Here is a 15,811-nt window from a genome sequence, read left to right as displayed (position 1 = left end):
ACGCCCCCCCCTCAGGGATTCGACCCCCTGCCGACCCAAAGGGTCCCCCCTTTGATACTTTTTCAGAAATCCATTTTTGGCCGACCGACCCTAAAATTTTTCTAAAGGCGCCTTTGGCGCCAATATATACTAACTTTGAGGGGGAGCGCGCGCCAAAAAAACGCGATTTTTTTGTCAAAATTTTTCAAAAATTGCCCAAAAACGGCTTTTTTGACTGTTTTTTCATAAATTTGCCTGCGGCGCACAAAATTTTGCCAAAGTAGGGGCAAAACATTGCTTTGGGAGAGCTTGAAAAATCAATTTGGTCGACTTAAAAAAAAAAAAAGGTCGTCAAAATTTTGGAAAATTTTTTGAAAATCCGCCCCCCCCTCGAGAAAATCCGAGATCCGCCCTGCTAAAAATGAAGTTTTGAGCACTTATAAAATATTTGAAGAAAAATTGCGTTATTCAGCGCGCGTCCCCACGCACCCTCAAATTTTATTATTTTAGCTCCGAAGGCGCCTCTAGAAAATTTTTTGATATTGGCCAGCCGAAAATATATCTCGTAAAAATATATCAAAGGGGGTCCATTTGAAAAAATTTGGCTGTCAGAATTGAGGGGGGGAAGCGCCCCCCCCCCCTCTGCTGTGGGGGGATGAATTGAGGGGGGATGAGTTTTTAACCTGTGAAAAACCACGGTTATGAGTAAAGATCTGTAAAATCTTGTATACTTGAGATGAAGACTATAATTGATGAAGACTTGAAGAAATAAGATTGATTTTATATTTGGGAATCTTTTCCACTAACGACAAAAACTTTAAATTACAAAAAAATTGCTTATCAGTGAGAAGCAGGGGCAGATTTAAGGGGGGACGCCCCCCCCCCCCCCCCCCCCCTCAAGGTTTGTTCATTGTTGACCCATTGACTGACACTTCATTTTTTATACTAAAATATTCTAATTTTAAAGGGGAATGCGTGCAGAAAAAACGCGATTTGCGGCCTGTTTTTTGAAAAAAAAATTGACTGCGGTCAAAATGAGGTCTTTATACTGATTTCAGAGAGCTCAGAAAATTTTTTAAAAATCCCACAAAATTTTCGAAACTTCTTTAAAAATCCACCCTCGAGAAAATCCTGGATTCGCCCTTGGTGGGAAACCTTGTAAGTATCGACTGCCCTTGACGTCTATGAAACCATTTTTGATTTAAAATTAGTTTTGCCCAGATGTACGAGCCGAACAGTCTTGTGTAAAAAATATGCACCTTTTGACAATTATTGCAAAAAATTGGTCTTGTTTGTTTTTTGTTGAAAGTCACTACGTTTTTGAGTTTTTTTTTAGCCAGCTTCTAATCAGTTCGGTTCATGTTTTTTTTTTAAATTTAAACGAGTATTAATGAGCAAAATGTTTTACTTTAAACAAATTCTCAATAATTATTAGTTTACGTTGTAAGCATAAATTCTGCTGCTCTAGAATTTCCGGTTCTTATAAGCCAACTTAAACAAACAAACTGAAGCTCTACTTTTTTTTATGCGAATACGAGTTTATGCGACTATAATAATAATAACTGTAGTTCCTGCGAATCGCAGAGGAGCTATCAGTAGGCCTTAACAGTCCTGTCGAGGATAGTCCGTTTGTATTATTTCCCCACATTCCAGACTGTGTTATTTTGTTGAGCGAAGCCCTTTTTTGCGACTCAAGGCCGTTTTTGTGCGTCTAGAACTTTCACGTGGTACCACTTTTGCAGCCAAATTTGGTCAGGTTGTGGTAGACCTGAAGCTAGAGGTCAAGTGAGAGCTCGTCCTCACACACTATCATTGCCATGGCATGGGATCGATTAAACGATCTGACGATTCTAAAGTGAACGCCTTACCACTATGCTAAGTGCCCCATGAGTTTATGCGACTACGAGTTTTGCATAGATGGTTTTTCGTTAAATTGGTGAGTTTTTTTTCAAATAATAGCTTATTTGTAGTCTTTAGCGTTAGATTTACTGTAGCTCAGAAGCCGCCATACTGTCTTTCAATGATATATAAATTTTGTCCAATTAAGCAGAAATTTACCGTTATCTTGAACCATTTTGTAGCAAAAACTCTGAAATTATTTATAATACTTTCAAAAAACTAAAACAATTTTTCAAATTGGCAGTTTTGTTTAATTTATTGGCCAAAAATTTAGGGCAAAAAATAAATAAAACAAAATAAATTTTCGAGTTACTTAAAAATAAAATTTTTTCGTCGTCTTCCTTGTTTATTAAAATGATAATTACATATAAAACAAAGTTCGGACCAAAATCCATTGTGCAAACAGTTGAAGTCTGAAAAATGTTCAAAAGCAAATAGTTTATGTGACTTTATTGACACTTGTTTCATTTCATAAATTCATTTCCTAAATTTTTTTTCTTTTTTTTCTGAAAAATATATGGTTTTGCTTTCATTACTTTTGTATGCACACTGCATACTGTAGCCCTCAAAAAAGTCTTCTGATGGAATCAATTCAAAAGTCACCTTTCAAAGGTTAGAGATATGTAGAATTTGTTTCTGTTCGTTTCTAGGTTATGGGCAGAAAAGACTACCCGAGAAAAAAATATATATATTTTTTTGAAGAGAAGGGCTGAAAGGAGGAAATAAAGGGTTTAAGTTTAATAAAACTGGATCGTTAGAACGGTCCGTTGGATCCATTTTTTTTATTTTTCGCTTAATGAGACACCTGAAAACGAGCCGTGCTGGGTTAGTGGTGTTCTCCCATACGATTCCAGTTTGTATTTGTAAGTTGTTGTAAATAGCTATGTAACTTTATATTGTTTGGAAACAATTTATTAGCAAGCTATTAGGCTAAAAATATATGTGAAGTTACAAAATTACGGATTTACTAGGTGTTTCATTTTTGTTTATCTGTACTTTCAGAAAAAGACGTATTTGGGTGCAGTTTTACAAACAAGTTTCGAGTCTTGATATAACTGTCTTTTAAATCCATGACCAACATTTCGTTTATCCTCGAAAACTTTTAAAAAAAACTTTTTAAACGCACTGCTTGTTCTGTATAGCCGTTTTTTGTCTAAGCGATTTTCGACACATTTTTTTAGGACAAAAACTATTCATAGTTGATGCAAGTCATTCCTGATTTAAATGTTAAGAATTTGGACTGTACATTTGATCCCTTCAATGCAACTATAATTCATTTCTTATTACTCTAACAAAAGTTTCCATCTTCCATTTTTTTGTAAGTCTTAATTTTTTTAAAAATACAAAATACTCAAAATAGAGGGCATTTTCAACGACCAAATTTTCTAATTAATAATTTTTCAGTTAGAGCGCTAGCGGTTTTTTTTGGTTTTCTGTGAAAGTGTTTCTCCAGTTTCAAAATGTTTTTCCATTTGAAACTGTTCCTCTTGTTTTCAGTTCTAAGTTTTAAGTTACTTTCTTAATAAAAAGGAAAACCAATAAAATGTAAGCTTCAAAAGTGGATTTTGTGTCTTCGCAGCGACATTATTGTGTATTAACCTAAAACCTAATTATTGTGTAGTAACCTAATTAATGTTCCGACTTTCGATACGAAAGTAACGGAATATTTGTGCTCGGGGTGGGTGGTTTTTTTTTCAGACAAATTTCGACTATTTAACTAGCCATTTTTGACGGAATTGTTTTATATCATTCGAAAACTATTGTTGCCTTGAGCTTAAATTTGAAAAGATATTTCACCTGTGATTATTTTTCGTAAAGTTATGAGGGTTTAAAGATTGTCATTTTGACCAATTTGGGACAATTAACGCGCGATATAATTTGCGCTATTAACGCGTAAGCGGAGATTTAATCCGTCTTAGAAATCGTTCCAAATTGGTTGAAAGAAGCTTATTTGCCATAATTGATTTGTTACAAGGAGCGAAATCTATTATGTTGTACTTTATATGGCGTGTGGGAAGATGATTTTCACAGAAAAATTTTCAAATTTAAAAAAAGTTTTTCATTTTATTTTAGTTCATTCCATTTTTTTATGTTGTTTAAGTTATTACTGCTCCATAAACATTAAAAGGCAGTCGGAACTTTCAGGGCTTCGCCCTGATACGAGCAGTCTTGTTTTATATAAAACTAATTATTGCATATTACTTATATTGTTGTATATTGACCTAATTTTGATCATGTTAACTTAATTATTGTATATTAACGAGGTCTTTCTGTATACTATTTTTATAGCGGAGATCCAAAGCAACCTTCCCTGAATTCTCAGACATTTGATGCGGTTTAGGTAGAGGAGTCCCAGAACTCCACATCTGATAACTGAAAGTGCTAGCAGAAAATTGTTTTTTCTTTAAGAAATTTCTGAAAATGTCATCTTTGCGTGAAACTTCTAGAGCATTGCGAGATATGAATTGTATTGCATAATTTAGATAAGTTAATTCTTCTTAAAATAAGATTTTTCACTTTAGCAGATAGTTTCAGTTCACTCTATCATCCAATCAGAGCTCATCTCCTATCGTTCAAATGCATCCTCATCCCAATTCAACCACCTTCATTTCATCTTGCTAGTTTCGAATTTTTTTTTGAATAGTATCTATACGGCGTGAACAGGTAATGACATCATAATTGAACCAGCTTTAGAACACATTTCGACGCCATAATTCAATTGTGACGAAAAAAATGACCTTACTCAGAACTGTATAATTATTGTCTATACCCAAATGCTCATTTTTAAAACAGTCGAGCTGTGCTAAATTATGTTTCATTTGATGAAATCACAGGTGGAGGGGGCGCCAAAGGTAAGACTCATCTTCTGAATTGGTTATTCTTCTTTTGAGGTTTCAGGAGACCCTGTTGCTGAAGGTAAGCAAGAAGTGATACTATTGTGATTGGTTTGACCTCTATTTAACTCAGTAATTACACTTCAAATTTAAAACTAACGGCCTAAATGTAATTTCACAATCATGTGATACTGCTAGAATTGAGGGATACTCAATCCAATCGGGGTATACTCAATGGGGTATACATCAAACCAATTGTTGGAAAACAAAAGTTTTATTTTTAACTTGCTTGAAAATTATCATTTTTTCTGTTTTTTTCTTGCAAGCTTTAAAATGAATGTGAATAACTTTTTTCAATCCAATGTCAGTCGATCCATGTAGCAAGCCGATTGATATATAGGCTATTTTTGAAAAATATGTTTTAAAATATGTTTTTCTAAAATTTTTCGAAATGATTTGAGTGTCAATACGAAATGTTTATCGAACTTTTCCTCAACAATACATACAGTGCTGCAACTAAAAATTGCAATGTTTTGTTAGCAACAAGCAATTAAACTCAAGTTTTAACTGTTTTTTGGGAATTGTTAATGAAACTGCCTGAAACAAAAAAATTGTTGTTAATAATGCTACCTGAAAAATACTTGCTGGATAAAAATTTGCAAAACCATATTTTGAAGGTTCTAAATGGTCATTTAGTCACATGTTGATAAACAGGTGTTCGATTTCCCCAAAAAACTTTTCGAACGCAGCACAAGTGGCACGAATTCAAGGACTGAAATATATTTTTTTCCTTGTAATGCGCTCAACAAGCACTACAATTTTTCATGATGTGTTAACTAAAAAAAATTGAAATTTAAAAAAATCACCAAAAAGAATGCACTAAAAAAGAATCTTGTTATTATATTATAAGAGCTTTGAAAAACTAATTCGGACAAAAGAATTTCGTAAGAAACTAACTCTGACACACTTTTGCTGTTTTTGATATTTCGAAACTTTATATTATCTAGTAGTCTCTAGCAGACACTCTGCAAATTTTCATATCAGACACTGCTGAAATGTGTTTACCCCAAGAAGAGAAACCTATAGAAGAACTTTAAGTGCGCATGAAAATCATTATTCAATCAAAAGCACGAACTGTTTGCCTTTTAATTATTCTAGTTATAATTGATTATCACAGCAGATATAAAGCAAAGTTGGCAAAAACATTTATTTGCGCGAAACGCACCCCGGTTGACAACACAGACAATAAAAAGTTTGTCAAACAATTCCATACAAGAAAAATGCTTTGCAATACCATTCATTGAGGGTATGTAACAAATGCTTTTCATACAATTTCCATGCATGCTATTTTTTGCCACTCGGTTTACAGGTGAAAATTTTTTAAAATCAGGGAAAACTTTGTTCTGCTTTTTAGTCGCAAAATCACTTCTATGCACGAACAAACATATTTTTGCTTTCTACTAAAAACCTTCGTACAATTTTCATGAGTGGTTAATCGTATATCACACATTTTTCAGATTTTTCTCTACGTATGGAGTTACATGGAATTGTATAACACAAAATTTTCATTTGTGAGATCGGAACGCAAAATATTTCATTGTAAGCTTTTCCATTGCAAGCTACAGTTTAGAAACTTGAAAAACAATTTTGTTAGACTTTCAATCAGTTTTTAATTTTTGCTGAAAATTAAAATGTTTAGATCTTTTATAGTTGTCTAATTATTGGTGCAAAACTTAAGACTCACACAACAAATTGACAATTGACAATAATCATTGTCTGAATAAAAAATCGGCACTTATTTTTCATTATTTCTGCACCAACATGCAACCGATTACAATCAGCAGTTTTTTAATTTACTATTCATTTTGCTAGGGTTTTTCAGTGTGATTGGAAAAAAGGTTACAACAAAAAAACGTCAAAAAGAGACTTGTCCATTTTTTGACACCGGATCTTCTAAAATTTTCGCGAATTCTAATAAGTCCAAAAATTCAGAGGACGAAAATTTTTGGACCCATCAAGGGACCAGTGAATACGCACCAAATTTTCAAATTTTCAAATAGAAGAACTTTAAGTGCGCATGAAAATCATTATTCAATCAAAAGCACGAACTGTTTGCCTTTTAATTATTCTAGTTATAATTGATTATCACAGCAGATATAAAGCAAAGTTGGCAAAAAACATTTATTTGCGCGAAATGCACCCCGGTTGACAACACAGACAATAAAAATTTTGTCAAACAATTCCATACAAGAAAAATGCTTTGCAATACCATTCATTGAGGGTATGTAACAAATGCTTTTCATACAATTTCCATGCATGCTATTTTTTGTCACTCGGTGTACAGGTGAAAATTTTTTAAAATCAGGGAAAACTTTGTTCTGCTTTTTAGTCGCAAAATCACTTCTATGCACGAACAAACATATTTTTGCTTTCTACTAAAAACCTTCGTACAATTTTCATGAGTGGTTAATCGTATATCACACATTTTTCAGATTTTTCTCTACGTATGGAGTTACATGGAATTGTATAACACAAAATTTTCATTTGTGAGATCGGAACGCAAAATATTTCATTGTAAGCTTTTCCATTGCAAGCTACAGTTTAGAAACTTGAAAAACAATTTTGTTAGACTTTCAATCAGTTTTTAATTTTTGCTGAAAATTAAAATGTTTAGATCTTTTATAGTTGTCTAATTATTGGTGCAAAACTTAAGACTCACACAACAAATTGACAATTGACAATAATCATTGTCTGAATAAAAAATCGGCACTTATTTTTCATTATTTCTGCACCAACATGCAACCGATTACAATCAGCAGTTTTTTAATTTACTATTCATTTTGCTAGGGTTTTTCAGTGTGATTGGAAAAAAGGTTACAACAAAAAAACGTCAAAAAGAGACTTGTCCATTTTTTGACACCGGATCTTCTAAAATTTTCGCGAATTCTAATAAGTCCAAAAATTCAGAGGACGAAAATTTTTTGGACCCATCAAGGGACCAGTGAATACGCACCAAATTTTCAAATTTTTATCTCTTGTTTTTGCGCATTCTGAAGAGAAAGTTAAATTTGTCAGGTTTTCCAAGAACACATTTGAGTAAATAAGCTTACACTTTAGTACTACCTAACAGGATGTTGTTACATCAACTAACTTCTAACTAGTTAAAGCTAACTGGCCAACTAAAACGTGCAAAATAAAAGTTTCCAGTTTTTATCCTTCCAATGGTTTCATCAACCGTGCTTCAAAATTTCAATCTTGGACATTCAATAATTGCAGATAAAACGGCAAAAAGCTTTAAAAAAATACTCATTCGCTCGGTTTTTATTGGGAAAAATTGTCCCGCGATTGTATCAAAACCTTTATTGCTTTATGTGAGACCCAGCTGGAAATTTGGTCTAAATTTTTTCTCGGATCAAGTTAACATCCTCCAAATTAAGACCCTCCACCCCCTAGAGTTCATGTGAAGTTAAACTTACTAAGTGCTGCGTTTAAAAAGCTCGTTATTCTGATTGGCTGAAAAATTCGAACTTAGAACCAAGCTAACGGTAGTAGGTCAGTAAATCGATATATCAAAAAAAACGAAAACAGACGGACCAGATCAGTAAATCAAAAATTAATGATTCAATTACGTAATCACATTAGCTAAAAACTTAAATTTTTACAAAATGACAATTTTTTTCTTCAAAACAAAAATTGGATCAAATAAAGAAATAAAATAGCTCTTCCCAAGAACCTCTCAGTTTTAAAATTATTGTTCTAGCTCAGGGAAAATTTGTTCTATAAATCTTTAATTTCGCAATTGATGTTATTCTTACGTAAATCGGTTTAGTGATCTGGTAATTTACTGACACATCGGTTTACTGTACGCACCCCCAAGTTAACATCCATGTCCCTAAACGGCTTTGGGGGGAGGATATTAACTTTGGTCTCTTTTTTTTCTAAAATTAATTCCACCCAAATTAAACAAAACCCATCTCCTAATTAAACATCCCTCTCCTGTTTTTCAGCCCTGGCACTAGAGCGCGAGGCAGAGGAGGCCAGAAGAAAAAGGGAAGAGGAAGAAAAACTGGCCCAGATGGCCCAGATTGAACGAGAGGCTTACGAGAGACTAAAGCGTGAACAAGAGGAAGTCGAACAGTAAGAGTTTTTAAAGACTTTATATTAAAATTTCATGCAAACGTTCTTATAATGTTTTCAATCGAAGTTATAAATTTTTTTAGTTTTATTTCTTCTTAAGCTAAACATTAATCGTTCGCAAACATATTAGTAACCTCTTTTTTTTCAAATCTGGTCAAATTGACTAACACGATTGAACATTTAAAAATAAATAAATAATTTCTAAACTGTTCAATTTAAGTACACTTTCGGGATCTTTTTTCCCCGCGCGATTGGTTTGTTTCTATCATTTCTTTCCAACTGTCTCTTTCGAACTGCAGTTTGAGACGCGAGCAGGAGGAGCGGGAACAACGTGAACAGATGGAGAAGATTCTAGAAGAATCTAGAAGGATGGCAATCGAGATGCAGCAAAAACAAGTAGAAGCCGAGGCCAAGGCTCTATTTAACAAGTCTGTTCCATTTTGGTGACCGGCCTATTAGCATGTGTGTCGATTAGCATGCCCATGTAAAAGAATGAAAGATGAAGACTCGCTATTTCACAGGGTTGTCGAAACTATTTGAAAATTTAGGCATATTTGTTTTTCGTCTGAAAGCACTCCCAGTTAAAACAATTAGTGTATGCTAATAGTGACACATGCTATTCGCTACGTCCCCGTTCTCTTTCTCAATTATACTACTAGTTCTTTCACACTTCATCAACAAACCTTTTTGTGTAAGATTTAACTCTCAAACTTACCTGCAAATCCAGCTTGATTGATGTTCAATATATGAAAACTATATAAAACTAAAGGAGTGTGCCAAAAGGGGCGAATCTAGGATTTTCTTAGGGAGAGGGGTTACGAATTTTCAAAACACTTTCGAAAATTTTGTCGATCTTTTTTTTAGGTCGACTAAATTGATCTTCCGAGCACTCTCAGAACACTATATTGACCTTATATTGAACAAAATTTTTAAGTCGACGGCAAACGTTTGAAAAAACAGGTCAAAAAAGTGGTTTTTGGGAACTTTTTGAAATTTTTTGTCCAAAAAATAGCGTTTTTTCGTGGCGCGGGCTCCTCCACAAAATTAATATATATTGACGCCTTTAGAAAAATTTCAGGGTTGGTTGGTCGAAAATGGATGTGGTGAGGGGGTCGGACCTTTCGGTTGGTGAGGGGGTCGAACCACTGAGGTAAAAGAACGTTTTGACGTTTTGTGATGTGCTTCGTCACAAGGCTAGCGGTGGTGGGGTTAGAAGAAAACGAGAAGGAGGGGGAGGGGGAGCAGGGACGTTTTTAGGGGGCAGGGGCGGTTGGGGGTGGGGGCGGACGCTTTTTCTCCCCCTCTCAGGGATTCGATCCTTTGCCAACTAAAGGGCCCCCTTTGGTAGTAATATTTTTGCCATCCATTTTTGGCCGACCAACCCTAACTTTTTTCTAAAGGCCCAAAAAAGCCCATAATTTTTTCTAAGTTTCCAAAAAATGTCCAAAAATGAGGCGCAGAACATTTTGTTAAAAAATAGGGTCTTTTTACTGTTCTGGGAGCGCTCGGAAAATCAATTTGTTCGACCAAAAAAGTCAACAAAACTTTCGAATTTTTTTTGAGAAACCGCCCTCCCTCCCGATAAAATATTAAAGCCGCCCCTGTGTGGGGTTGGGAGGGATTGAAGGGACTCACAAACTATACATTACAAGGTATTTGTTCCTAATTTCCGCGACAATTTTTTTTCAGGGGTCTATTGGGTTTTCATGTTTCGTGATTTGTCGTGTTAAATTAGGAGTCTGAGAATGGAGTATGAGCTATTAGAGAAGAATCAAGAGATCAGTCGGGCATTCGTCTACTCGTACTTCGAACTCATGCGCATCATGGAGAACCTAGAAGACGAAGAAGAGGACTAAACTCTATTGACCTCACTTTTTTCAGTCAAATTAAGTTCTCTCTTTTTGAGGGAACCTAAATTTTCTCCACCAATAAGTGATCAACTTACTGATTTGGTTTCTCTGATTGATTTCAATAATTCGATTTTTTACGAGTGAAATTTAAAAAACCTCGAATTGTCGTGGAATGTTTTTGTAGATATTTCAACGCTGTGAGAATATATAATTTACGTAAGTTTATTTTAGTTAGTAGCAGGTTTTTTTTTGAAGTGAGTCCAAGGATAACTTAATTAGGAAAAAAAGATCGAGTTGAGATAATTTTTTGTTATTGGCCATTTTTAAGCTCACATAACTAAAACTAGAATTAAACTAAACCATTTTGAAGCTCAAATAACCAAAACTAGAATTAAAAACTGTCTGATCCCAAATCAGCTGGGTATATACTACAAGAAAAAAATTATTCATTCAGTCCTTTTTTCAAATTGTCAAAAAACGAGTTCCGTTTCACTTAACTATATGAGCACAATATATGTATTCGCCAAAGATGACAAGATGTTGAGGTGGCTTTAGAGTTGTTGTCTTTTTAAACTTTTACACCATTTGAAAATTATTTACGGTTTGACCAAAGCTAACGGTTTCAAAAAAGGGGTTTCATGGCATTTTTTCCCGCAAACGTGAATTCAGCGCTCTAGATAGAAACAGAGCAAGGATTCGATTTTTGCTTATGATCTAATCATCATTGACATTTTTGCAAATAGTCGATTTTGCTAAAAATTGTCGCCGAAGTACAATTGAATTTAAATTTTAGTACACATGTTAGAAATTTTTCAGTTTTTGTGTCTCTGTGTTTTATTTATATATCATGAGATGTAAATAAGCTTTATCTATATTTTTGATAGAATTTTGATGAACAAAACTAGTTTTTTTTAATGAAAAATGCGAGTAATCTGAGACTATTAGAATTTAAAATTTTTCTTAGTACCCGGGTGGACTAAAAGTTGGTAAGACTTACAACTTATCTCATAAGGATCTTATAACTTATCTTAGAAGGATCTTAAAATTTTTACAAAGTTAGGCTCTAAGAATGTTACAAGATCTTACAATTTTGCTAGAAAGTAGTAAAGATAGAAACTTATTTTACAAATAATTTTCAGAATTTTTTGATATGTTTATTTTTATAATTGTTTTCTTATAACCCAGTCTAAAAGTTCTCCGCTGACACACAGAATAATAATTGAATTTCTTAGGCTAAACTACACATTTCGCTAGATGAGTTTCTTATTGAAAAATCCACCAACTTTCCAAGTCAGTTTTTTGCCGATAAAAATTTTGTCGAATCCCACATACAACAAGTCCGCATTTATATGACATGATTCGTCAACGTTAATTTTTTATTGTCTTTAAAATAATTTCAAACCACTAATTACGTATAACCAGGAGATTAATTGAAAAAAAAAACATTTTTTTTGCGGAATTTTTTGTTCGAAACGCATATATTATGACTAATATCTTTTATTTATTATAACTAAGTTTATACATGAAAATATTTGAAAAAAAATAAAATTTTCCAAAATTGATTCGAATTTGTTAATATGATATAGAAACACATTCAAACTGTTTTCGGCATTTTTTTCAAGTTTTGGAAAAAAGTTACAATCTTAGAACTTTTCGTATAAGAAATTTGAAAGATAGCGGAAACTTCGTTAAGATAGCGGAAACTTCCTACAAATCTTATAAGAAGTCTTAAGATATGGGAACTTTTGTAGGATGGTCAATCCGAGTAAGCATTTGTTCCTTGAAAATCATGTGTTTCCGAATTGTCTTCCAACTTTTTTGCCTGCGCCTAAAACTACGGAAACTTTAACTACCGGATATCGCAAAGTTTTCAAGTATCGATTGTTACAATAATACATCTCAAATAGTACCCAATTTTTTTAAACTGAAAATTGAAGTACATTAATTAAAATTTTGTGTTTTTTTTCAGCTGCAAATACTAAATTTATGTCAACATAACCCGAAGACACGTAAAAGTGCTCTTGGAAAACGATTGTCAAAATTTTCTAATTCTTTGCCCATATGATCCCAGAACGCTTGGCTACAGCTATCTCTTAACTACTTTGTTCTAGAAAGAAAGGTGCGTTAAATTGCCCATTTTATCTGTTTTTATATCTTCAACTTGTAAAATCAAATTCATTGCACAACTCCACATATTTCAAAAAATTTTGAAAATAGTTGAAATTGTTAAACCAAAAAGATTCTAGTCTGTTTACTTTTGGCTAACAACCACTAAATTTAGCCGATAAGCTAGCATAGCTTACGAGTGAACCTCTGTTTTAACCCGATGTTATACCCTTTTTTCGGCGAAGGTGCGACTTAAGAAAAATAAAATAAAATTCCCAATCCTCCAAACACAAAAGTGATTATCTGAAAAACGTTTTTATCATATTGCTGGGTTACAACATTTTTTTAAAATTAATATTTAGGAAAAACATTATTTTTTTAACGTTTTTGGGGGTTAGTATAGATTTATTGCCTCGGCCAATGATTGCATGAAAAATTGATCGACAAAACTTTAATTTGAAATACTTAAGGCGTGCTAATTTTTCAATTATCTCAAAATTTGTTTGAGTTTTATCCAATTTCACGCAAAAACTAAAGAATAATTGATAACCGTAGCATTCAAGGTTGCGCCATGACAAACCAGCTTCATTCATAAATAACATTCAGAAATAAATTTTGTTTTTATGCTTAAAATGGTCAGTCATTTAGAATACATTTTCTTGAAAAAAAAACATGAAGCAAAAGTTTTATAGTTCTCATTGAAGAGACTAAAACAAAACGTCCAAATAATGAGTTATATTAAAACAAACTAGATTTACAAACTCAGACAAAACTGGCAGGTTTTCAAGTTATCTGGATCAAAATTAGTTTTTAAGTTCGCATTCCGGCTATTCACTTTTTACCTAAAAACTAGCGAGGCTTTTTTTTCTGAATACTTTTTCTGGCGCATCAGCTGCCCGCAAAAAAACCAAGATCGTAAACATTTGCCTTGTTTCACAATCCGATATTTTTTTGCTATTTTTATTTCTTTCAAATTCTAAAACTAAAACAATTAACCCAAAGTAAAACGACCCTTTTAGGCGAATGCGCTGCTTTAAAAAATCAAGTATAATTTCTAACTTTACAAATATATAAAAGATAATCTGACGAAAATTTTAACAAGTTGCTCGATTGCAAACAATTAATATCAGTTTATTTAGAATACGCTTCAAATTTAGATTTTTCTTGAGAGGGGGGTAGTGCCGATTCCCTGCAGTTGCCAATGATTTTCGAAGCAAGATTTTTACACGTTGCCAAAACAAATTTTCGTTCAGCAAAAAATGAAAATTTTGCGCTCGTTAGTCTATTTTCTCGACAATTTTGACTATTTTAAAAATATATAGACAATTTTTCCGGTGCTGAGCTGAAAACTTAAATCGAAAAAGAGAAAGATTTTTAGGGGTTTGAAAATTGTGGTAAGCTTAACGCAAGATTATGTAGTTTCGATAGCTGAAAGTGGCTTAACTTCCAATTATCTGTTACGGTGTACCCGACGAGACTATCCGGCTCTGAAAAAATAAATTAAAAAAGCATAAGTCTGAATGCCCATAAGATTTTGTTATATGACGCAAAATATGTCGTTTTTTAAGTTTCCTTGCGCGCGAAGACGAGATTTTTTTTTAAAAAAACACTAATTATCTCTGGTTTGAACGTTTCATCGTTTCATCAAATTTAAGCCAAAATTTACAAAGTAAGTTTTAGTCCTAGCATTCAAGATTACGTTATGCCAAAAACAGCTTCGGTCATATCTAGAAACCATACTACAGTTTTGTTTTTATGGTTTAAATTGTCATTTGGATAACAAAAACCTCGACCGATAACAGAGGTTTTCTTAATTTTTATTTGAAGAGGCTAATATAAAACATCCAAATTATAAGTGATTTGAACAAATTACATTTACAAAATCAGACTAAATTAGTCGAGTTTTCACGTTGTCTGAATCAAGGTGGGTTTTGAAGCTTGTTCTGATTCTATCCATCTTCTGGCACTGCAAAGCTATCGAGGCCCTTCTTTGACTGCCTTTTTTGGCCCATCATTTGACCTACAAAAAACCAAAACCTTAAAAAGGCAGAAAAATTCCAGAAAAATGAAAAGTTATCACTGTTTTTGATTGGCAAAAATTATTTAAAAAGCGTTTACAGCAGTCGGAACTTTCACAACTTAGCTTTGTGTTGAAGAAGTTTGGAATTCGCAACTCAAATCTCTAAAATCTACGGTTTTACATTGTTGGGAGACTAACTGTTTGCGGACGTATTTGTATTTGCTTCTTTCGTAATCATGATGATCTTGTGAGCTCCTAGACGATGACTGATGGCGATGATGGTGAGTTCGGCTGTCTTCGTGATGGGCAGAATGATGTCGGTGATCTCGTCTCGTGTCGCCTCGACTATCTCGTTGACTGCTGTGCTCTTGAGTCTCGCTGTGCGACTGATTCGAGTGGTTAGATTTTGAAGAAGATCTGATTTGCCTTAAAAAAATCTAATTAAAAAAGATAAAAATTGTTGCCATACCAAGATGCTCAAAATTGCTTAAAATAAACGTCGCCAAAAGAAGATGCTTAAAAGTTGCTCAAAACTAAATTCATTCTAGTATCCCAATTCCTTCTTCAAAGAAAACCTAAAAATCTTGACAGAAAGCTCTTATTCTCCATGCTCCTAATCTTACGGCAACTTCCTCTTCATAGGTCTGGCCGTTGTAAATATTTTGTTCCCAATAGTGAACATTCATTCCTGAAAGTTCATTCAACCAATTCAAAAGCTCAAATAAGGGAAAATCGTTTGACTTATAGCGCTTTAGTTTATCTTCTTTTTTTAAACTTTCTAGTTTTTGTTGCTTGAAATAGCAGCGTTCAAAGAAATCTGTCACCTTTTTGATGAGCTACTTTCTGAATGTCGATCTTGATGCTCAGGCGAGTGTGCTCTCTTCGACCTTCTGGTTTGGCTTCGATCCTCAGTCGGGTCACTTTCTTTTTCTTCGTGCTCACTGCAACGCAAAAAACTTCATTCTGCTTAAAACTTATAATCGAAT

At 33.5% G+C, this 15,811-nt stretch overlaps 1 protein-coding gene across 1 annotated transcript in view; it reads left to right on the top strand.

The window, feature by feature from the left end:
* The window catches only part of LOC134839484 (axoneme-associated protein mst101(2)-like), a gene marked incomplete at its 5' end in the record, with an annotated part of 38,354 nt that extends 27,418 nt beyond the window's left edge, over positions 1 to 10,936 (top strand). The window contains 4 exon segments of the mRNA XM_063855051.1: positions 4,777 to 4,794; positions 8,720 to 8,849; positions 9,149 to 9,277; positions 10,585 to 10,936. Of these exon segments, the coding sequence (XP_063711121.1) occupies positions 4,777 to 4,794; positions 8,720 to 8,849; positions 9,149 to 9,277; positions 10,585 to 10,705 (398 nt within the window).
* Between the last annotated feature and the right edge of the window lie 4,875 nt (positions 10,937 to 15,811).

The sequence above is a fragment of the Symsagittifera roscoffensis genome, chromosome 2 (genome assembly GCF_963678635.1).
Source record: "Symsagittifera roscoffensis chromosome 2, txSymRosc1.1, whole genome shotgun sequence".
Taxonomy (NCBI): domain Eukaryota; kingdom Metazoa; phylum Xenacoelomorpha; order Acoela; family Convolutidae; genus Symsagittifera; species Symsagittifera roscoffensis.
Note: the sequence above shows the minus strand (reverse complement) of the source record. Positions and strands in the feature narration are given on the sequence as shown.